This window comes from Rhipicephalus microplus, chromosome 3 (assembly GCF_043290135.1).
Source record: "Rhipicephalus microplus isolate Deutch F79 chromosome 3, USDA_Rmic, whole genome shotgun sequence".
Taxonomy (NCBI): Eukaryota; Metazoa; Arthropoda; class Arachnida; order Ixodida; family Ixodidae; genus Rhipicephalus; species Rhipicephalus microplus.
In genome coordinates, this window is record NC_134702.1 from 221629097 (window position 1) to 221652460 (window position 23364).

At 46.8% G+C, this 23364-nt stretch overlaps 1 protein-coding gene and 1 long non-coding RNA gene across 3 annotated transcripts in view; one reads left to right on the forward strand and one right to left on the reverse strand.

Moving 5' to 3' along the window:
- Window positions 1-23364, forward strand: part of LOC119167374 (3-oxoacyl-[acyl-carrier-protein] reductase FabG-like) — a 151473-nt gene that overhangs the window by 10958 nt on the left and 117151 nt on the right. For both annotated transcript variants that reach the window (XM_075888633.1, XM_075888632.1), the window contains exon 2: window positions 22688-22827. In XM_075888633.1, coding sequence (XP_075744748.1) covers window positions 22688-22827 — 140 coding nt within the window. The remainder of the gene's footprint in view (window positions 1-22687; window positions 22828-23364) is intronic.
- Window positions 15916-17915, reverse strand: LOC142803510 (uncharacterized). Its single transcript, XR_012894148.1, has 3 exons — window positions 17734-17915; window positions 17472-17625; window positions 15916-16037 (listed from the first exon to the last, which is right to left on the reverse strand). It is a non-coding gene; the product is annotated as an uncharacterized LOC142803510 (long non-coding RNA).

The following is a 23364-nucleotide window of genomic DNA, read 5'->3' on the forward strand; positions in this document are numbered from 1 at the left end:
AACAGGGAATTAGAGTCAACTCTGGGGGGTCCCTGGCCCTCGAGGAGAAGAAGCCGAGCTCGCGCAGAATATGGCGGCCCGCCTTGGTGGTAGTGAGTCGGCTCAATTGCACGCGTTCCTGGGCTTCGGTGATTTCTTCTAGCGTGTTATGTACGCCAAGCTCGAGGAGTTTGTACGTTGGAGTGGTGATAGGGAGGCCAAGGGCTCGTTTGACCACCTTGCGAATAAGCGCATTGAGTTGATCGCGCTCAGCACGTAGCCACTTGTGTATAGTGGCAACGTAGGTAAAATGGCACAAAACAAACGCGTGTACGAGACGCAGCAGGTTGTCTTCTTTGAGGCCATGGTGCCTGTTGGCTACTCTACGTACGAGTCGTATGGCATTCTCATCTTAGTCCTGAGCTTGTGTATTGTTTGGGTGTTGGTTCCGCGGGACTCGATGATGATGCCGAGGTACTTGATGGTGTCTACCCTGGGTACAGTACGACCATCTCTAGTGTGGAGGGTGATATTGCGTTCCGCCGGAAATCTGAAATCTTTTCAGCAAATATTCATCACCGCACATACTAAGGACTAAACGAGAGGTGGCAACCCACTACTACTATTCCTACTACTACTACTACTACTACTACTACTACTACAACTACAACTACAACTACAACTACATACATACATACATACATACATACATACATACATACATACATACATACATACATACATACATACATACATACATACATACATACATACATACATACATACATACATACATACATACATACAACGCGGACGTACGACCCACGGCTTATGGAGCTCCGCCCCTAAAACGGCGAGGTAACAGCATCATTCGGGTCAGAGTCACCGCTGTCGAACACATCTGATACACTGTAAGTCTCGCACATATTATTGGACGTGGCGAATGGCTTTCGGGCCCCGAATGAGGTCTGTATTAGCATGAGCGCAAAGCTTTTTGAAGCATCTACATCTTAACTCTGAAAAACCTCAAACTGACTGCAGGAGCAGCCACGGATAGTCGGCTGCTGCTGCCGATAGTTTTTTTTTCTTTGGTAGTCGTTTCTTGCACTTACTACTAGTCAACATGTACAGATGATTTCACACTACTTGTTCGCTATATATGCGCACACACAAGTGAATATTGAGCATAATTTTTTAGCGCAAGCAACAATATAGCAGTATACATCTGGCGTGCCAGATTACATATTTGCAGTTATATCGATACCTGCAACTAAGAAACCGCGGAATAAATTACTAATAGGATCTGCTGAAAAAGTATGGCAGTGTGTTAGTTCACTGTTTTTAAATACGAGTCAGAGAAGCATCTGCTGCTGCGCTCAGAAAAAAGCTTTCGGTGACAGCCTGCGTTGCTGAAAGCACGACACATGGATTGTCGTCGCTCCTTGTGCGAACATCGACACAAGGCGAAATAGTTGATATAAGTTCATGCATGTCTAAACTATAATTAAAAGTCATTTTCACACTTTAAAATTGTGTGTACACGAAGCAAGAAGCGCCGGTAACATATACACTGACGCGGCCGGCACGATAGGCCTAATGCTGGCTGGGAGGGGCACTGGGTACGACCACTCTTGACGCCGTGAGTTGGGATGGCTGAAGTTTCTGCATTTGAGCTTCGGAACATTTCTAACTGTTACCTGAAATACGTAGAAGAGTAAGCATGGCCAGACTTCTATTTACGCGGTGTGGGTGAATCGAACGACCGCTTTTTCTCTCGTCTCCGCTGGGAAACCTTGCGAAGCGATAGAGAGAGCTCATTTACGTTTCGTCAACTTGGCGGCAAAAACAATTTCCTGTTTCTATTAACAGTGTCGTGCCGCTCCAGGCTTATAAACACTGCAACTTGAAATTGTTACAGCAATACATGGCTGATGCGAATGTGGCCGGTATACGCGGGGGCATATGCGAAAAAGGTGCATTATAATTACCGCGATACCTACGTGTGCCGCCAAAATTACGCATGCTTGGTATCTGTTGAGGTAGCATCTCTCCGTGCCTTCGAATGCAGCGTTTTATATTCAGCGACACCAAAACATGCCATGGCACACGTTACATTATTGTGCACGCTGCACTGGTAGGAACAGCGCGTTTTCCAGTATTCAACAACACTTGCCAGTGAAAATTCCACCACTTCAGTGTGCACCAGCAACACAGTGGTTAATCCAGCACCCCTACCAGTGCGACACAACTATTTACCATTGCGCCAGTGAATACAAGCGTGTAACAGTGTCTCCAGCGTGTACCACTGCCAAAAAAACGTACTGGCATCACAGTGCGGACGCTGCTTTTGCAATAGGAATTTGTATAAATTCAGCACGAAGTTAGAAAATTTGCCTAATTATCAGCCAACGCAAGGACCATGAGTGATCCTGACGCTTATTCCGCTGCGTCCGCGTAGATCACATCCTGGCCCTCACCATATTATCTCTGGAGGGCCCGACTCTTGCATTGTTTCTCTCGTCTTACACAGGATTCAGGCTCTTCGGAATAGCGAGTATGTTTAGGTGAGAGTGGAGATTAGACGAGGGACCCCCTCGGGTGAGTGTGTAATTGCGCCTAAATTTAACAAGAGCAAAAGAGCTTGGCGAGCCACCGAACAAATTAGACATGTGACTTTTTGCCGTAAAACTGGTTTGAGAGCGTTCTTCAAGATATTATGTACACCGAGTTTGAAATGTGTCATAATATGTGCTTGAGGGAACGTGTAGACCCGTTTTTGTGCAACTCCGTAGAAATGCGGTAACCTGGCCTCTGTCTTTCTGTAGGAAAGGTAAGAAAAATGAGGACATACGTGGTGCAGTTTAAGATGTAAGCCTGGCTGAGGCTAAGCGTGTTTCGCTCGCGTAGGCCAGCCCGATCGCTTGTTATGCGACGAATCAGTCGAGTGGTCTAATGAGCGTGTTTGGACAGTCCTGACGACTTCTACATGTGTGCCATGTGAGTAGAACAAAGCCCTAGCACCCCAATGTTTTAGACAAGTTGGATGAGATGGGCCCCTTGCGTGAGAGAGATAGGGGGAATCACTGAAGTATGTTGCTTTTATCGGCAAAAGAAGAGCTCCGATTTCGACGACGTAGCAGGTAATGCCACGTTATTTAAAAAATGCGTAATCGAGCATATGTGTAAGCGTAATTGTAAATGTTTTTTTTTCTATTTTGGCGTCATTATCCTGGTTTGCCAAGACCGTGATATCGTCGGCATAGAAGCTTAAGTGGATGTCCGAGATCTGACCGAACTTCTGGGGCAGATGAAGAAGCGCTATGGTAAAGAGAATAGGTGAGAGAACTGCTCCCTGCGGCGTACCACGTGCGCCAATCATGATGCCTGGCAGGCTGTGATCGGCAAAGGCGAGTGTTGCTGTGCGGTAGCTGAGGAAGCTTCGGACGTAGTTGTACGTCTTTGTACCGAATCCCAGGGTTATAGGGTTCTCTAGAATAGCTGAATGTGCAACGTTGTCGAATGCTCTGGCTTGAAAGTCGAGATTGTGACGTTTCAAATGTAGGAAAAACGTCTTATGTATAAAAATGCTCTGGTTTGAGAGTCGAGATTGTGACGTTTCAGTTGTAGGAAAAACGTCCTATGTATAAAGCCAAGGACAAAATCGAAAATGCAATCAGGCAAGAGATAATTTCCGTTTGGGTGCTGGCAGAGCCTGGTTTGGTGTACATGCTCCATGAGTTCGCCGACAGAGTAAGTGAGGGGTATGAGCCTGAGGTTAGGCGTAAGAAGAGGTTTCCCAGGCTTGGATATAAAGATAAACTTGGCTTTTTTCTATTGTGGGTAGTATTTGACTGAGTAGGATTATTTAGTGTCTGAACAAGATCCATATCTGAGGCAATTAATTATACCGTCAAATTTGTCGCGAAGCAACTCCCAGTTTTGTCGTGAAAGAGTGGCTGCGTGGGTCTCTATCCGTCTGCCCAGGTTGGTGAGGCGACGTCCAAGAGTTTGGTTCTAACGCTGGCTGTGCTAGCATTCTTCTAGGTTTGCTTTACAGTTTCATACATGTTGGAGACGGGAGTCAACTGTGCCGCTTGGCACAGTTGAAAGGATGCGGAACGAAAGGATGCGGAATAGAAAGGATGCGGAACGAAGATCACTTCGACGTTGTTTTGACCATTCATTTAGGTCTGTGATAGAGGCATGTGCGTTCTTTGCCCTATAGGTGCGGAAAAAGTTCTAGTTGGCGAAAGTGGAAGCTCTAGGAACCCTGTGGCGTAGTTGCGTATTTAAGAGAACTTTGATGATGCAATGGTCACTACCCACTACCCAAATACAAGAACCGGTTCCGCACGGGGACAACTGCCCACACGGGGACTACTGCAGGCAGTTGTCCCCGTGCGGAATCAGTTCTTGTCGCTGCGTTTTAAGTTGCGTTATCTGTTTGCTTCAATGGCATGATCCAGTGCCGGTAAGCTGTGAGCCCTCGCACAAAACGCACCTTGGTGTGAAAAGAAGTTCCTGGGGCGAATGTTAGGTGCCACATTGTGGGCAAAACCTTGGGGCGTGGAAATACGCCGTGACGATGACCTGGTAGCATTATCGGGATTTCTATGGTATGGAGTGCAGTGGTGAATGGCTCCCATGTATTTAATAGAATGTGACACCTCATTGGCATCAAAGATGATGAGAATGGAGTCTCTTCCCCATTCGTTGGGCTGTGAGTATTGAGTATCAAGAATTCAGCCTGACCAGGTCTTCGAACTGCTGGGTTAGCGTCGTCAAAGGTGTCTGAGATGACTGCTGTTGCAGCTTCTGGTGGGGGTCCTACTTAGTCCAGGCAGGGGTAAGCATGGCCGCCAATGGTGTGAAGTCATCGTTGTTAGGAGCTCAGCTGCGGTGGGGTGTGTTGTAGCTGCAGTAAATGCATTATTGGTGTGGTGTATGCGCAGGCGGAAATCATCGGTTAGTTTGGAGTGCGGTTGGCACTATCTTCATCAGTCGAGGTGTAGGGACCTCTCGGAGTCACCGTTGACCTCGCGCACGAACGACGACGTGAATAGCGTTTGGTGGTAGTTGCTTGCTGTGTTTTACAATTATGAGCGTCTCTTCGGTAGCAGGCGGTAGGTGGGCATGCACTGCCATTTACGCCTTTTTTGACGCACGCAACGTTTTGAGCGTTCGGGTTGGCCACCTTGAAGGTCCAGGCTGTAGCATTGGGTTGCGAAAGTGGTTTACGTGAACAGGCTCACCGAGGCTCTTAGGCTTTTTGGGGAATTGGTGTTCAATGGCTTTCCTGGAACTCTTTAGCTGAGATGTAGTGACATTCAACCGTCACTTCAATAACAACGGCCGGCTTCGCTGGCAGTGTCGACGAAGGAGCGGAGTCTCAGAGAGGCTTAGCCCAGATGCTAAGCGTCTTGGTTCCATAACTGAGAGTCGCACACAGAACATCGGAGCTGTGCTAGAATTGGCATCACCCTTGTCTTCTTCAGACCCTTGTGTCGCTGTTCGAGCATGTGAGGAGCCGTAGAAAAAGATGGTTAGGGGCAGCACATACCGTTTGCCGGAGGCAACGTTAGGGTCGGTTCACGCTAGCGGCAAGCATGCCTCACGTTTGACGTTTCACGTTATCAGGCATCCGTGCGCGGCCATTATTTTTGCGCACGTCTGTCATTCTTTGTCGTTCGAATAATGTGTCCAAGACCCATTTTGTACCCTTTCCCGCTTGCCGGAGGGCGAACGTAGCTAATCAGCGACGGAGGAGTGAGTTGACTGAGCCGCGTCATCTGCTTTCGCCTCTCCACATCGTCTGCGTCTGCTGCGGCCCACTTCGACCTGCTTGCTTCTTGCTCCGCTATTTTCTTGCTATGTGGACGTGTTGTTCCCAGTATACGTTCTAGCAGTGAATAGAGCGTTTTTGTCGGTTCGGTGCTCAAAAAAGCGCACAGCAATACAAAATGACGCCTCCCAAAGCAGCCATTTAGCAACTCGTGCCAGCTATTTAGCGTTGGAAACAACTAAAAAACGTGTAATGTATGCCCTCCGAGATTTCCGAAGGCTTGCTTAGGCCTAAAACATGATTACCTTGACAAGGCTCTCACAAACAGGGTCGAATTGATTCGAGTAATGTGTTATCGAAGCTAAAGGATACGAATGTAAAGCAAATGAAAACATCTGTTCGGAGCTTACGAGCTACAGAGCGCATGGCAGCCGCTTAATAGACTTCAGGTAGTAGAAAACTGCTATCAGAAAGGCCGCCATCTTTGTTGGAGGCTGAAATTGCTTGCAGGCGAAGCTTGCCAGGCACTTTGAACATCTCTCCTGTGGACGGCGGCGGCCGATGGTCTACGGCAGCGTGTCGTTAGGGCAGGCTTCCCACTAGCATAAACCGGCCGTTACAGGCATCCACTCACGCTGGCCTCCTAGCGGTGAGTCTCCACTAGCTACCATCATACAATAAAAATTATTGCCACTTTAAGTTGGAAAACCACATATTAGATGCGAAGCAGCTCTCCAACTAGCCTGTCTAACGCTGTCCCTCCGTCCGCACCACTCCACTCAGCGCAGGTGTCCGAGCAGTGGCAAGTAGCCCACACCCTCCTAGGAGTAAGTGGTTACGTTTCTCTCCCTCGCCTGCCGTGTGCTCACCGCGTCTCAGCTCTCTGTCGCTTCACCTTCTGAACCACTCGCAATGCTCGGGCCCACTCCTCGCGTCGATCGGCATCATTTCACCCGCACCATCTCTATCCATCTGTCGGCGAGAAGAAGCCGCGAACCGGTGGGTGCACGCGCTGCGCGCGCCTCCACAATCTCGCAGCGCCTGCAATAGACAGTTATAGTATACCAGGTTTACCGGGCCACCAAGCGCACCGTGATACCGGGATCAACGTGCACATGCGCAGATGCGTAGATTACGCGTACGGCTTACCGTATAGGCGGTATATTTAGATTACACGTTACCGTGGTAGCGTACGTGTACGCAGTGTACGAAAACCTGGCGGCGCTCTCGAACGCCCGATTCGAAGTAATTTGGCGTAGTTGTTGAACGATTCACATTGTTCGCAGTAAATGACTGTTTAAAGTGGCTTCCCTTGCGTTCAGTTAGCTTCGACTACCGAGTAATACGGATAAGCTCGCATAGTTTTCGAGATAGCTTTCGATTTTGAACGTGTCTAGGCGTAACTGGAAGATCGATGTAAACAAATCTGCAAGGTAAACTTTCTCACTTATGGAGCGCGGTTCATATTTATTTACTTTTCTTATTACTAAAATGAACTTGTAACAATGCTTCGGGCGGTGATACAGGCAGACATTCTCGTTTACTTTTTCTTTCCACTGTTATTACTTCTCAAACCTCTGATAGGTGGCGCCACCATCCCAGCTGGGCACGTAAACTACGTCTACGCTATTCCGCTAAACTATGTGACGCTCTCCGCAACGAACGTTTGCTGCACGGTTACCTATTTTCCTTATTGTCCACCGTCACGCTAACCGTACACTATAACTGTCTAATGTGGACAGTGCGCGTGCACTCTTTGCGCGTGACCGCGCCGACGCGTGGGATGTCGTCGTGGCAAGTTTGCCGCTAGTATACGCGTACCCTTCTCGACTGTCGCTAGTGCTGCAAGGGTTTGCAAAGCCGATCGCGTGCGCGAATGGGGACGTCAACACTTACGACGCGTGAGCCAGGGAAGCCGAACGCATGTCTGTAGTAGAACACCAGCAATACCAACGAGGTATGAGTCAAGAACACCAATCGCGTTCGAGATAACAGTCGGTGCCCGGGTAACACCGACTAGTCGCGAGTAAAAAAAGCCGAGCGGAAGCGTCTTCAAGGCGTCCCACGCCTTCCGTGCCTTTGAGTTTCAAATAAACGTTTACTCGAGTAAACGCTACACCAAGTTTCGGCGCAAACCATTCTTCCGGCACCCACATCAACACCCGTTTCAACTGGGTCAACGCCGTGTGATCCGCTGCTGCTTCGTATTTCATCAGGGTTCCCTTGCGAAAGATGGCCCATAGTTTTTTGTCGCGTGGTGTTGACGTTCACGGGGGCAGCAGACAAAGTTGAAGATGAAACTGTTTATTTGGGTCAAGTTGTGGCAGGAAAACTGAAGGTCATATTCCAGCAGTTAACAGGCACTGATAGCAGCGAGCACAGCGTATGCTATCAATAAACAGACACGCGACGAAGCACATTGGCATTTATACATGTGTCGTCGAATATTCCAGTGCTATCGCTAGCGGCCACGTAAGTTCCAGAGAAATCTGCAATATTCTTGTTTTCAGCATACTCGCTTTCGAAAGTTCTATGAATATATCAAAGGTTCTCGAGTCGATCAGCGTGGTTGCGCAAGAATGTGTAATGACGCTATAAGACAACTTTAGAAAAGAGCGTGGCATTCCGCCCTCTGAAAAAAGCATGCTTCCGATGATTTAACTGAAGATTAGAGTACAATAATAATGCTAACAATAAATTAAAATACAGCAGTATTAACAACAAAATACGGCCTCTCAGTTCCTTAACGTGCTTAAAACCACTATAGGTGCACGACATGGACGACTACGGGCGGCGATTGGCGCAGTTGAGCGTTTATGATGGCGTCAGAACATCCTGGTAGTGTTTGTCGATGACCTTCACAAACGGCATGTCAGGGATGGTCTTCTTCATCCGTTCGATCGCCAGTAGTGCTTTTTCCGTATTCTTGCGAGCATACGGGAAACACCAAAGTGTACAGTCAATGGGTCGTCGTGCAAGGCCCGGAAGACTTCTGATTTTGCTGTTGAAGGAACGACGAGAAGGCGTTTGGCTCGAAGGGGCGGAAATTTCTTTCTTTAGGAGAACTCCATGTTGCACGAATAAGGATGTTAGTCTTTGCCCAGATATCTGGGCAAAGACTAACTGGGCTTAATGTCATGCGTCCCCTACAAGACCAGTGGCCAGATAATGAAACAAAAGTCCGGGATGGCGCGTGGCTCCTCATCACGGAATTTTCACGACAAAGAAGTGGGGCACCGCTCGTGGTCTTCAGAGGTTCATTCGTCTTTGAGATTGCCTGATAGAAACACTGCTATATTTTCCGTGACTTTTCGGACACAAGTTAGGCCCAATAAATAGTTATTCTTAAACCATCTGGATCGTGGGTAACAATATCTTTTCTGCCTCTGTGATCTCACGTGTGGTGCGATCGCTGCATTCTGCGACAATAGTACACTCTGCAATTATCGGCCGGCAGCCACACGTGCTGCAGTGAACGGGCAGCCATCCTGGCTTATAATGGTCCACATTGCACATACGTTCCTTCAGCCTCTCATTGATACAACGACCTGTTTGACCAACGAAATATCTTCCACACGATAACAGCAGCTGATACACCACAATACAGGTACAATATCTAACTTTATTTGCATGTTTAAGAGTGCAACTGAGGATGGGTATGGACGAAGGAATGGACGGCTTGCACAGGCGACTTAATTTTGGAGGGGCTGTGAAGACCAGCTTTACAATGACTTGCTGTGCCACTATCTTAAGATTGGGTGCTATCTTGTGCATATACGGAACTATGGCGAAAGCTTGTCTAGCTGTGACGGGTTGGACAAAGTTATCGTTCCTTTTGGCCTGAAGTTGACGCAGCAGGACTTCAACAATGGACACTTGCACGTGGCCGGGGTAACCAGTCGACGTCAGCCTTGAAGATTGCTCAACAACACTTTCGGTAATATTGAATCTTGAGCACCCAGGATTTTCGCACGGCATTCGCGTATAAAAAGGAAGACCTTCGGAAGAAATAAATTGTTGGCAGATCAGCGCTCTATCTCATCTATACTATACCTTCCTGTCGCTTGCGCTGGTAAGCACTCTTTATCACTTTCTTCTGTTATGATTCGATGTTTCTCGACAAGGGTTTGTCGAGTTGTTATAAACGACGAGATGCAGAGTTTCAATTTCAGGAGAAGAGTTTTGAGCTGGTCTTGTTTGAGCTTCGGAAGGTTCAGGTCATGTCAAAAGTGGCTTGAGAACGTCGTTTTCAAAGCAGTTTTGGAAGTATCAGAAGAGGCAAAGGAATTGGCGTCAACGAGTTCTTTCATTTAGGCGACCGTCGCACCAACAATGAGGTACATGTATTCATGGCTGAAGTTAGTCACCATTACCTTCCCTGTCCACTGACTCAACTCGGCGATCCCTCTTGCAACGCAAACCTGACGGCTAAGGACCAGGTGCTTATTGCCCTCAAGGACACCTTCGTTGTGTGCGGGCGTTTTGGTGCCGCCGGAAACGATGACACGTGAACAAGGCGGAATAGTGCATTGGTCTCACAGCACATTCAATGCATGATTCTTGTGCGTCGTGGTTGCCTGCAGCGTATTTTTTGAGGTTAGTGTTGACTCAGACCTCAGGTGGATGACAGCACCGTGTTGATTCAGGAAGTTCATGCCAAATATCAAATCCCTGGAGCGATGTTGAACGGTTACAAAGCTCGCAAGATAAACCTGGTTATTTATAGTGACTCATGCAGTGCAGAGTCCAGCCACACGAGAGCAGTTACGTGGTGGCCGTCGAATATCACGCCGTGTTCACCGGCTTGTCCTCTTGCATCGCAGTTGGATCGTGGTGTCGGGTCACTGTTATTTTGGTTTACTTCGTTGCTTTCACGTTGCGTGGTAAGTTCGGGCTGTGAAGCTTGGATGTCAATGCTACTTTCATATTGTGCCGGGTGCCTCAGACATTGTTGCGTTGTCGTCGTCAGCGACAGCGGAGGATAATCGGTAGGTCGTCGTACAGTGACCGCACCTCGATCGGTTGCTGCCCTCAAATTTCTAGATATAGACTCGAGGAATGGCCCTGAGGAGGACCGGTGTACTGGGGCGGTGCGGTCACACATGGCGGCCCGGTGACGGTGAGGTCATCGGTGTGTCCATTGCCCTCCTGCGAGGTAGTCAGCAATATATCGAGGTCGTTACCATCGCTGTGGACACGGGGTATTCACGTCGAGGCCCCGTAGCCTCATTTGTCGGTATTGGCAGTGGTGGTGGTGTGGCCAGCTTCGCAGCAATGGTAGCATAGTGGGTGGTGGTCGGGAGCACGCCAAGTGCCTGTCTTCCTCGGCGTGTGCCGCTCGCTGGCTGGAAAGAGAGAATGACGATCTCGGGGGTGGCGGTGTTGTTTGGCCGTGAAAGTGCGTGGATGCGGCGTCTCGGTTTGGGCACGGCGGAGGGGCTGGCATCAAGCTATTGCAGCCTAGCTTATAGCTTGCACCTGCGGCTCGGGAAGCTTAAAAGCGTCTTGCAATTGCTGGATTTCTTGGCGTATAGCGTCCACGATGAAGTCCTTTTGAGGTTGCGCTAAATGCAGAATTTTACGCAGCTCGGATCATCTCTCGCATGTTGCGGGTACCTAGAGCTTGGATGTCGCACAGCTTGTTGCCGAAAAGCTGCGGTTGCATTGACTTGTCTACATCTCAAGAGTCTTCGCAATTTTAGATGCTTCTGAAACGAATACGAATTCGGTGAGCATCTCCGGCGGGTTATGATCAGCCAAGCGAAGCATTCTTGTTTGACACTACTCATAAGGAAGCTCACTTCTCACTGGTCAGGCTGGGATCGGCGTGACGGAACAACCGTGTCATCTCTTTGACGACAATGTTCACGTTTTCGTTGGGAGGATGCACATTAGTCTCCAGGCAGTAGCGGCATATGCGGTGCGGCGACGCTAGTCAATGTGCTCAGGAAGAGATCACAAGTACGTTGCGTAGCATATAATCTCGGTTATGAAACCACGCCTCTGAGGAGTCTTCTATGTAAAAGTAGATACAGCGTAGTTTTTCACCGTGGTCCCAGCTATTCAAGGCAACGACTCGGTCGTACGTTTGCTGCTAAGTTTTTTGGTCTTCAAATAATAATGTCCGGAAAGTGAGAGGCTCTATGGACTGCCGGAGAAGAATAGGTGCTGGCTGCGCAATGTCTGTCATTCTTTGTGCGCACGATATCAGCGTTTTTCGGTGCTTGGTATTTTCGGGAAGCAGCCCGTACTCTGGCTCCAGTCTTCCCGGCCTTCGGCTGGCTCGCTGCTCAGGGTTGACGCCGGCGTCCCTTTTATGATGTGGGCTTGGCTCACCGGGGTAGGAGGGAGTTTGGTGCAAAGACTGGGAAGGCCGGGAAGCACTTCTACCAGATGTCACATGGTCGTGACGTTCTTGGAGACAGCAGACTATATATTGAAAATTAGACTGTTTAATTGACCGAACTTGTGGCCAGAAAACGGGAGGTCAGAATATAGCGACACATGGGCACTGATTGTACCTACCTGAGCGTCGGCCGTCGAGTAGCTGACAAGCGATGACGCACGTTGGTGGTTATTCATGTGCCGTCCAATTTTTTAGCACCAGGGGTAGCGTCCACATATGTTCCTGAAGAATCTGTGTTGTTCCCATTGTAGGCGTCAATGCATCGTAAAGATCTACGACTATCTCGAAGGCTCTTCAGTCAATCAGTGTTGTTGCAAAAGGCAGCACTTACACGTTTAATGCCACGATGACACAAATTTTTAAAGGAGCGTGGCACTAATGAAGTCAACAACAGCACGACCAATGTTGGTCGACTAACTATTGAAACCAAAACTAGCGACACAACAGGATTCTCAAGCCAAGCTAAGTAATCTGCTAGTAATAATAAATGTCTATTTTTTGTCCTCCTTATTCATTAACGTAGCCTTCTGGGTGATTTGTGCATAGTAATAAGAAAAACAAACCAACAAAAAACCAGACGAAGACAGCGAACAGGAATTACCACAAAGGGCAGGCGCTAGACTTACAACTGAATATTATGGAAAAATTCCACCCCCCCCAACATATCCATCAGCAGCGCATGCGTTAAAACAGTCATTTGAGCCGCGTAAAGATGGTACACCTAACCGTACAGAGCAAGAAACGTGTGAAACAACAATAAAATTGAACGCACAGCTTACCAGCCATCTGTCAGAAAGCAAGGCGATTGTCAGGCCATTTTAAAATAATTGCTCTCAATCTCAGTGTCGACTTAACACGCAGGGCTTAGGGAAGACTTCTCCTTCGAGGAGAGAATAGGCTTTTGTGCATTCAAACTGATCTTATGGCTAGAAAACTAGAAACACAATGAAGGACATGTAAAAAAGCGCTTCGTAATGTGTCCTTCCCTTGTGTATATGCGTCTTCTTTTCTCGTGTTAAAATCAGTTATGAACATGCAGTCGTCTTATGGTTAACTCGAACGGTCTCAGGTGTGACTTTCTCTGGCTTCGACTGATGACAATGCCGTCAAGCCTAGACGTGGTATATTTTTTGCAACTAACGATACTTGTAGTGTGCGTCGATTTCGCTAGTATGTTCTGTCTTCATTCCTGCCTGGCTGGCAGATTGAATACATTATTTTAACTGGTCCGCTTTTGCCACGTTTTTGTCAATAAGCTCTTTCACGTGCCCATTACATTCATTGCCGCCTGCTTATCTCGGGAAAGAGCTTCCACCTAACATATCCCCCGCACCTTTCCAAGGGGCAGCTTACGCTCAACAAAACGATCATTTTTGAGAGCACAGCAGCAACAGACACGTGGCGAAAACAAACCAGGTATGTTTGTGTATTTGAACAGCCAGCTAAGCAGAATTGAAACAAATTTACTAGCGAAATGGAGGCATGCTCTATTTAATGTTAGTAGCAAGAAACATACCACGTCCAACGCATGTCAGTCAAAGCAAGGAGAAGCCATGCGTCGGACCGTTTTGTAAACCGTTAACCATGGTGATGGCTGTAGGCCAACTCGTCAATCAAAACGTTTTCGCGCAGTCTCAGCATGAGGCGCTAAGTGCGTAGCACTAGATGTGTAAACGCGCCGTGTGCTTACGTCTACTTAGGTGTACTATCAGCGTCAAATGATACCGACACAGCGGCAAGCCTTCGTGATAGCGTCACATAAGTAGAAATACAGGCCCGTATATTGCCTTCGCAATATACGTGCCTGTTTATAGTAACAAGCGGAAGGCGCGCACTTTACTTTCGCAAAAGCCTGCCGGTGTTCGGATTTTATTTGACGCTGATAGTACCTTGTGACCATGTCCTGTGGTGCAATTATATACAAATTCCAAATCCGGACGGAGGCGGTCTGTCGGTGACGTCAAAAAATGGGCGGTCCGCAGCGGTCGCGAGGACGAAGGGAAGTGAACAGCCAATGAGCGAAATGAAGCCTTGCGTCATCATTTTGACGTGGACTTGGGGACCGTATAGCAAAATAAAAAGTGTTTGTAACGTGTTGAAAAATGTTTAACTACTATTCATCATTATCAAATTGTGTTGGCACAAGTTTTCAAACGTTTATTAAGGAATACGGCACAATATAAACGTATTTTTCTCGTTATTGTTTTGAAAGAAAGCTAAATTTAGCGGGACGGTACGTGATGACGCTAAGTACAACCCCGTTTCAAGCAGTTAATGTTTTCATATCTACCCCACTATACAAACCTAAACGGCGCAACTTTCGAAGTTGTTGGCTCAGTCGAGCGCAATCGTGGCGGAGGTCAACTGTACCAGTAGTCAACAGCAGCAGCGGCTCATCGGCGTTATCCGAGGCTCAGCGCGCGCTGGTGCTCGCCTTTATGGACGAACATCCCCAGCTCGTGGCGATTGCCATCGAGCTGCGGCACGGCGTCGCCATCACCGACCGGTGGCGGCTGTGGCAAGAGCTCAGCGACGCGCTGATCAACCATGAAGTGCCTGCGCAGGAATGGTAGGCTTGGTGGCGCAGGCCGGTGCACGAGGCCCACCGTGACACCGCCGCCATCAGAGACGCACAAACGTGAGTGACCGTCGAATGGCACGGGCAATTTGTTCTGTGACATTAGTGTATATTTTCAGGGGCACTGGAGGGGGTTGGCTGCCTGGCTTCCGCGGCCGGGTTCTACAGTTGACTGGGATGACACGCTTCAGTGGCGTTTTTGGTCTCACCTATCAACAGGTAAGCACTCTGCCGCCGCAGTATCACGGATTCCTGAGCGGTACCATGACAGAGTTTGATATCTGAAGGGGTGCCTTTAGCGGAACCTTGTTACACGGGAATAAAGCGCACGAGAAAGTATTCAAAAGTGGGTAGGTTTAACTAAAATCTCAATTTGCAGGCCTTGCAGTACAAGGGGTATTAATTTATCATAAAACACGCAATGACTGCGGGCAAGTGCATGCACTAAAATGGTAATACATGACATCAATGACCACTGAATAGCTGCAGAACATTTCCGCAGATGTTTAGTACTTAAAGTTGCAAAATAGCCAGAGTAACGAATACCCACTTTCTGAAAGATCATGCCTACTACACTTTCCAGCAGGCGAATGTTCCCACTGCTGCAGTGGAAATGAATGTGGAGGCCACTGAAGCGGCTGAAGATGGCAGTGACACAGTAACGCGCAAGCATCTGAGAACTTAGTGCTTTATTGAGTGCAGGACTGGAACCTTGAGCAGGGCGACAAGGTGCTCAAGGTGAGTAGACCCTTTGTTTACATTTTACATAAGGGGCATAAGCATTCTCCATGTTCTATAATGATGACTGAAACCAACTTGGGCTGTAAACAAGAACCATGCATTGTATTGAGGGCATGGTATCGGGTATCTGCAATGATAAACTGCCGGGCAAAAGGTTGGTTAGCCCTGGGGCTCTTTTATGGTGAGAGATGCATTTGAGGACATTAATAAAGAGCAGTTTCAACAAATGTTTGTAGGTCCGCACGAGGAGGGCATAGCTTGTACATAAAGCTTCCCACTTTCAAAGGATGCCATCAGGCCAGTTGATCTTCAACTGAGGGGAAATTGTTGTGCCCGTTGCAATTCTTGGCAGCAGGAGCAGCTTCCAGCCACGAGATGGTTAAGGGTTTACCGGCAGCTCACTTAAACATTTACATCATGATGATTCAACGCAGGTGCTGTGGGAGATGAAAAATCAACCACCCGCATCGCTTCTGCAGCACGGCGTGTGGCAGCGGCACAGGAGAAGGCGGCAGCGGTGCAGGAGGGCACTGGCCATGGCTGAGGGCTTTCTGCGAGAAAGGGATACGTAGTTTAGTTTAATTTTTTGTCATGTGTTCAATGTTTTTTTCTTGTCATCATTCATTAATGATTTGTCGGTTTTAATGTGTTTAAGTGCTGCCTTTCATGTTGAATTTTATATGTTTCGGGAGACATATACATAGTTTTGTTTGTTTTTCGCCATGTTTTCAACTTTTTATCATTCGTAATTGGTTTAGTGTTTTTGATATGTTTACGTGTTTCTGTTCATGTTCTATTTTATTCGTTTTTTGTTTGCATTTAGTACATATTACTAGATTTAGGTTAGCATTTACTTTGTACAAGGAGTGCAGCATTTTTTATGTTCGATATATGCATTTCTCAATGTATGTTCGAGCTGTTCTAGTGGTAGTGTTTTTTACCCACATTTCAAACGTGTCTAGTCATTCACACGGAGACCACGAGTGTATGTATAGTTGACATTTTCTGTTAATTTTTTTGTGATATTTGTATTGTCCCACTGTGTTTTCTAGCTCACTGTGATTTTTATTCAGCATTACCACATAGTGTAGTAATGTGATATCTTTTTGCATCACACTGTTTTGCAGTTCACTGTGATATTTTCATTTCAGCACAATGAGGCTAAGATGCAACAACTACATTCTGAATCTTGTTTGGGAGTGCTAAGCTAGTAAGTGGTCATCTCGCACAGTTTCACAAAAGAAAATGGTCATCACAGCAACATGCCAGCGATTGATTTCATCTCGTTTTCATTGTAAACGACTCTTTGCGGGAATAAATTTCGAACGTGGTATGGTTTGGGAGCCGCAAGATGGCTGAACGAATTATTCATGCTGTATGTTATCAAAACAACTCGCCTGTTGTTTGCCGTCTTGATTTGCGTATTTTTTAGCATTGCAGCATGACTGCAGTCGTGAATTCAAATAAATGTTATTTTAACATTCACACAATGTTTAGGACAATGAGCAAAAAAACAGCACAACTTGACGAGCACAATTGCTCGTCAAGCCTGGCGTGCACAATTGAATGCTTGTAGTCAGTCACTATGAAAAGATATGGACTTATGTATCATGTGTTCATACAACATGTTACTAATGGAATCTCGTTTTTTATGCGTTCTGGTGAAAAGAATTTTGAGACGTTGCTGCATTGTTCGCACAATTTTGTGATAGCAACATTCAGCACACAGTGCCGCTCATATATGCTTGCTCCAATCTAGTCTGTTGTGACTGTGATCGCTAATATAGAAAAGGGTGTTTCTGTTGCATATTTCATGTGCCATTTAAAGAAAATGCAGCATTTTGACATTGCCACCTTGCTTCATATTGAAGCACAAGTAAGTACTTTGTGTATTCAAATGTGGCAAACACAGCCCTTTCATGTCTGGATGCACTAGAATCAGTGTAAATAAATTATGTGTGGGATATGAAAACATGAAAACTCACCGTTCCTGTGTACTTCAAAAAAGGTCCAAGACAGCGCTGCTGCCGTCTCTGAGCAGCACGTTGCGTGGTGTGAGCATATGGCTCCCCCTTGGCTCTCCATCGTCATCCTCAGCTGGTGGCATGTCCACGACATACTCGTCCAAGGTCCAGTCGCCTGCATGCAACGCAATGTTGTGGAGAGCAAAGCAAGCATAGATGATTTGCGCTGCCCGATCAGGGTTGTAGAGCATCGTTCGAAAGTGGTGCAAGCAGCGGAACTTGCTTTTCAACACGGCGATACACCTTTACACAACATTGTGCATGGATGCGTGCTCCTTGTTGTATCGACCTTCGGAAGTGTTGCACGGTTGACTGCCAAGGACTGGAATTAGGAGCCATGGCTTGAGGGGATAGCCTACGTCTCCTGCAATGTAAGCATAAAAGCTGAGTGCTCTGCCCAGATAGTACACATTAATACTTACCAAGCAGATATTCGCCAGGATGCAGATGTGCAGCTAGACATGCACGCAGTGGGTTGTGTTCCCACACCCAGGAGTCGTGGCACGAATCTGGGAATTATGGGTCTATGACAATTATGCGCAGCCATGCTTTGCACATCTGCGATGAGGAGCGATATAAAATAGTACTGCATTTATACTCAGAATAAATCCCTTTTTTCTACGCATATGCAGGAAACAATGCGTACTAGTACAGTCATTGGTACAAGGAGCTTCACTTAGAAGAAAACACAGGGTGTAGCACACTGAGGAGGGGGAGGGTGGGGGCAACGACCCCACTTCTGCTGTACACATGGCTACGACTTCCACTGAATGATCGATAAGTGAAAAGCTACGCGTTGCTCTTGGGAAAGAACACTCGTAAATACCAAAGCCAGCTCGTGCAATTGTGATTGTAAGCACTTTCGTGTTGGAAATACTTCCCTGTCGTGTATATACTTCTGCTACGTCTGCTGCCCATATTACCGATTACCTCTAAAATGCACAATTCAATTGCGTATGCATGCCAGTGCAAAAACGGCAACTGGCTCACGCACAAAACACTTGCCACTTATTATTACCGAGGCCTTGCGAGCCACCATCTAGCTCGCACCCAATTCCCTGCAGGTTCTTTTTCATTCGTTGCATTATTACTTTTTCCAGCTTTGGCGTCACAACTGAACAATTGCTCCGAAGGGCGAGTAATAAACGATCCTAACAGTACTTACGATCATGACGTTCAGGACATAATGGCCCCTTCTGGACATGAAGCTCGCCGTGTCGGCCAGTCTGAATCCCTCTGGCTTGCGAATGGTGACCAACGTGCCATCGGCACACGCCAGCACCCCTGGGATGCAACCGCGTAGCACAAACTCCACCTTTGCCTCATCCTTAGCAGCTGTTGTCAGTAGGAAGTCCGCCACCCTTTTTCTAGCAGCCACGGTAATGATCGCCTCCGTCACCTCGTGGATGGTGTTGCTCACCACCGGCTGAGACATGCCGATGTGTTCCTCGTGACCAATGCTCTTCTGGAAGCTACCGGTGGCGAAAAATCGCAACGCGCACAACACCTTCCTCTCTGTGGAAAGGCCACTGGCTCGCTGGCATCCGATGATAGGGTCAAGTTCGTCGCACAAGCTACGCACTGTTCGTTTGGACAGACGAAAACATCGCCGGAACTCTTCTTCGATGAACTCTTCAAATGCATCTTTTACCTCGCGTCGTCGCCTCTGCTCGGTTAAAGCTACCGCACAGGCAAGGCGAAGTACCGTGTCTGTGGGAAACGCCATGTTGTCAAAGTGCCCCGGTGCCGAAAAATTGCGCATTTTTTCCATTTCAATCTAATCCAGGCCACCTTGCAGCCATTTCAATCCATCCGGTTGCTTTCGGACAGTCTCTCCGACCGTTCCCTCGCCTTTCTCCGAAAACTGAAAAAAAAAGAGTCACGTGACACCCCAGCCACGTCACTCATAACGTCACAGCATTCGTCATAGCTTGTATGGGCCAATCGTGTGCGACTCAATGGAAGAGACCGCCTTTGTCCGGATTTGGAACTTTTACATAATTGCGCCACTGAAGGTCCAAGTTTTCTGTTGCTGCTCGAGTGGTTCAGTACCTCCCCTGGCTCTGTCCGGGAAAGGGGCTGAACCGCTCAAAATAACCGCGTTTTCTCTATGATTGCACCGCAATCGACAACGGCGTTAACTTTTCATGTGCTCTCGCCAAGGTATATTCAAATACTTCACGAAAATTAAGGCGAAAAGCGGTTCAAAGGCTATGGAAAGTGACATTAGTATGGGAGGTAATGGTGCTGCGACTGAAGCGCGGCTACGTTTGGAGAGAAGAAACACAAATAGTGAGCAACAAAATTTTCTTCACAGACAACGCAATCATTAAGTTTTACGAGTGAGATTTCTTTGTCCTGCAGTATTGTCTGTGTGTGATCAGCAAAAAGTTTATGTCACTGCTTTATAATTGCGAAAAACATTTTCGGCACCCTATGCCCACGTCATTGCTGAGTGCAGCCAGTGCTCTGCATTGAAATTCACGCTCGTAAAATTTATTTTAGATAGCACACCCCTCAGGTGTTTTACTGTTTTTCAATTGCTTGTGTTATCTGCTGTGCATGAAGTTTTGAGGTGTGTTTTATTGTTGGTGACCATCTTGGGTGCAGCGTCAAATGGGCACCTGAACAATGCGGATTTCGTTTAACGCCGATTGATTCCGTCAATATCAGCGGAAACTGTGTGCTCTGCGAGGACTCGGTAGCAACAAATCATTATTCCTGCTGCCAGATTTATGCAGTGCTTAGAAATGGTGTTATCGGTAAGCAGACCACCAAGTCATCCATCGCACGCATGCCTGCATGCGTATATGTAACGGTTATTTACCTCAGCATAATGCTGAGCAAGGCGCATGTATAATTTCCACAAACTTTATTAGCGGATCATGAATGCAAGTATTGGCATGAAATTGAGCTATTGTGATGATTGAATAAAACTAAAACGTTATGATATTGACATAACTACGCGTCGTTTCCTCTTGTTAGAAGTGAAGAACACAAGCTTTGTGCACGCTAAAGAACCTGCGTACGTGTGAAACAAGTGAGAAGCGCTGTAAATACAAGAAGTAGCTGCTGCTTGCTTTATTTCATCCGTAAAAGATGCCAAGAACACTGAATAAAAGTTTTATGAATAAGCTTCCTCGTGAAACCAATTCGAATTGCACCACAGTACACCTAAACGTCACTACCTAGTCATGAGTCAATCTTTGATTAGCTAGCGTTGATTTAAAGAATTTAAAGCACACTTGTAGAGCACTCGCCAGCGGTCACCTTAACGCGAGACTTTAGCGATAAGAGGGCCTGCGAGAAGTAACTTGAGACCTAGATTCGCAATGATACAAACAAAAATCAAAACACTTTTATTTAACCAGGTTATGCGCCACACCCACTTTATTTTTGATCCGTCAGAATTTCTTCCTCCTCATCGAGATGGTGCAAAGCCCAATCAGCAGCAGATGACCCACACTTTGCTCCACGAATAGGCATCCCTGGAAGCTTCGCTCCCAGTTACAAATACCTTTCCACCTTTTGCGACAGATATGGTCGGTTCATTTCATGTCTGCTTCGGTGGCGTTTGTGGCCAGTGCTTACGAGCTTTTACTAGCGGATAGAATTGAGCTAAATGTCTTGTTTACCGTCCGAAAGCCGCGATATGATTATGCAAGATGCCGTAGTGTAGGCCAGCGGAAATATTGACCACCTTTGGTTCTTTAGCGGGCACCCAAATATGAGCACGAGCCTACAGCATCTTCGCCTTCATAGAAAATTAAGCTGCCGCGACCGGGATCTGGTACCGCTACCTGCTGGTCAGCACCTGAGTACCATCTTCACTAGACCACGGTGATGAGGCCGTGTATAACATGCGATGTGGGATGTTATGTTATAAATTTTGACTGTGCGCAAAATAGGACGAAAGCTGCAACAGCTCATCGAGAGTGACCCTAAATCGCTAATGCAATGATTCAAGCGCAGTGGCACTAATTTGAGTAAATACCTTACACAGTGCACGTGCGTAAATTTTAGGCTAATTTCCGTGTGCCCTTTTATTTCATGCTGTGTCAACCAAATATAGAAAGATCAAAATGATAATCCTATTGATTCAAGTCTTTTCGTTGTACTGATTGTCAGTGCCCTTGTGGCCCATGTGACTCGTGTCTTCTTGTGGTGCTCTAATGGCGGGTAGGTAACCAATATTTAGCTTTACTTGGTGATGCCATATTACCGTTTCCATAGCGTATTTTGAAATTTCGAAATTCCCCAAAGATAATATACCTTTTCCTTGAATTTGATGAAGTACGCCTGAGGTGTACCCCCAAATACCAGTTATCTTCTTTGACGAGATTAGCTAGCATTACAGAATGAGCAGCAGGGTATTCCCTCTCCGTCGTCTCAAGCAGAAAAATGGCTCAGTCTGTCAAGCTCGAATTATTGGAAACGCAAACGTATCTCAGCCCAAGAGTGCCTAAAGGTCTTGCTCCTGACTCGTCTTGCTCCTTACGTGCTCTAATTGTGCCCAGCGCTTTGAATGTATGCTCTGGCCGTCGCCTTTAAATGTTGGTTACGGCCTGCCCATCTAGACAATGTCGACGAAGTATGTCGAATTTTAGGCGTTAATCTTCAGTCACAGGTTGTTTGAGGGTTCAGGTCATCACCGATAGTGACCGCCTCCTGGTTCAGTCCTGACGATTTTATGTGATCCTTAGGGCTCCCTCCATACATTAGTTCACGAGTATTTATTACATTTTCTCACTCTGTGGTTTTCCTAGAAATAGTACAAACACATCTGTTAAACGAATTAACAATGTGAGTAAAACTTCCATGTATTATTGTGCTGTGTACTTGAACAAATACCGCTTGATTTTACGCCCATCGCGGGCATGACACAATCGATAAGATCACCATTCAGTGGATTTGTTTGTCTTCTGGTTAGGGTTCTCTACTTTTGAAAATATACAGAAATAAAAATGAAATATGTGTAGCAAGCTTTTTTTTTCTACCCCAATTGTTTTGAAATAATCTGAATAAAAACCAGTGACAAGAATACCTTTCAATATGTAAAGCACACATTGCGAGTGTAAATATTATTGAAGAAAACTCAGCACTTTGTTTTCAACTGTCTGCATGCACGTTCAAAAACAACCACCTCATTTCCTTACGTATTGGTGTTTTTTCTCTAGGTGCTTCCGCAGGAATCGGGAAAAGTACAGCAATACATTTGGCCTCCCAAGGGTGTTTTCTTTCACTGATGGCTAGGAACAAAGCTAAACTTCAAGACGTTGCTAAGACATGCTGTGATAATGGGCTCCCAAGTGAGAAGGTATGACTACATTGCGAGGTAATAGAGAATCAAGTCGACGAATGCATAGATGGTATTAGCAGTAATTGTGGGATAAATGACAAAAAGATATTTGAGTCCTCCGTCATGATAATCGGTAAAATACAAAAATAGAACGTGTCCTTACACAAGTTGTTTATTGTTTACTGTGCATTATTATAAGCAAGCTTGCGCAATGTCTATTGGTGTTTGGCAGCTGTAACAACCCTGAACGGGGACAGAGAGAGAGAGAGAGAGAAAGTTTATTTTCTAATCGTTGCATAAAGTCGGGTGGAGCTCTCGGTGCAGTGCTCTAAACAGCCGCTGCCGGTTCCTATGCCCAATGATGCTGCACCTGCTGGCCTGTAAGGTTTTCATCACGCAGGGCGTAGCCGCCCCCCCCTCCGTATTTTGCAGGGTTGGAATAGCAATGAGTTGGCAGAGTGCCTTGCATACGGACTCTGACATTCCAGCGTTACAAAAAAATGACTCCGGGACTGCTCCGCAGCCAGCCATTTGACAGAGTAAAAAGTGGGCTGG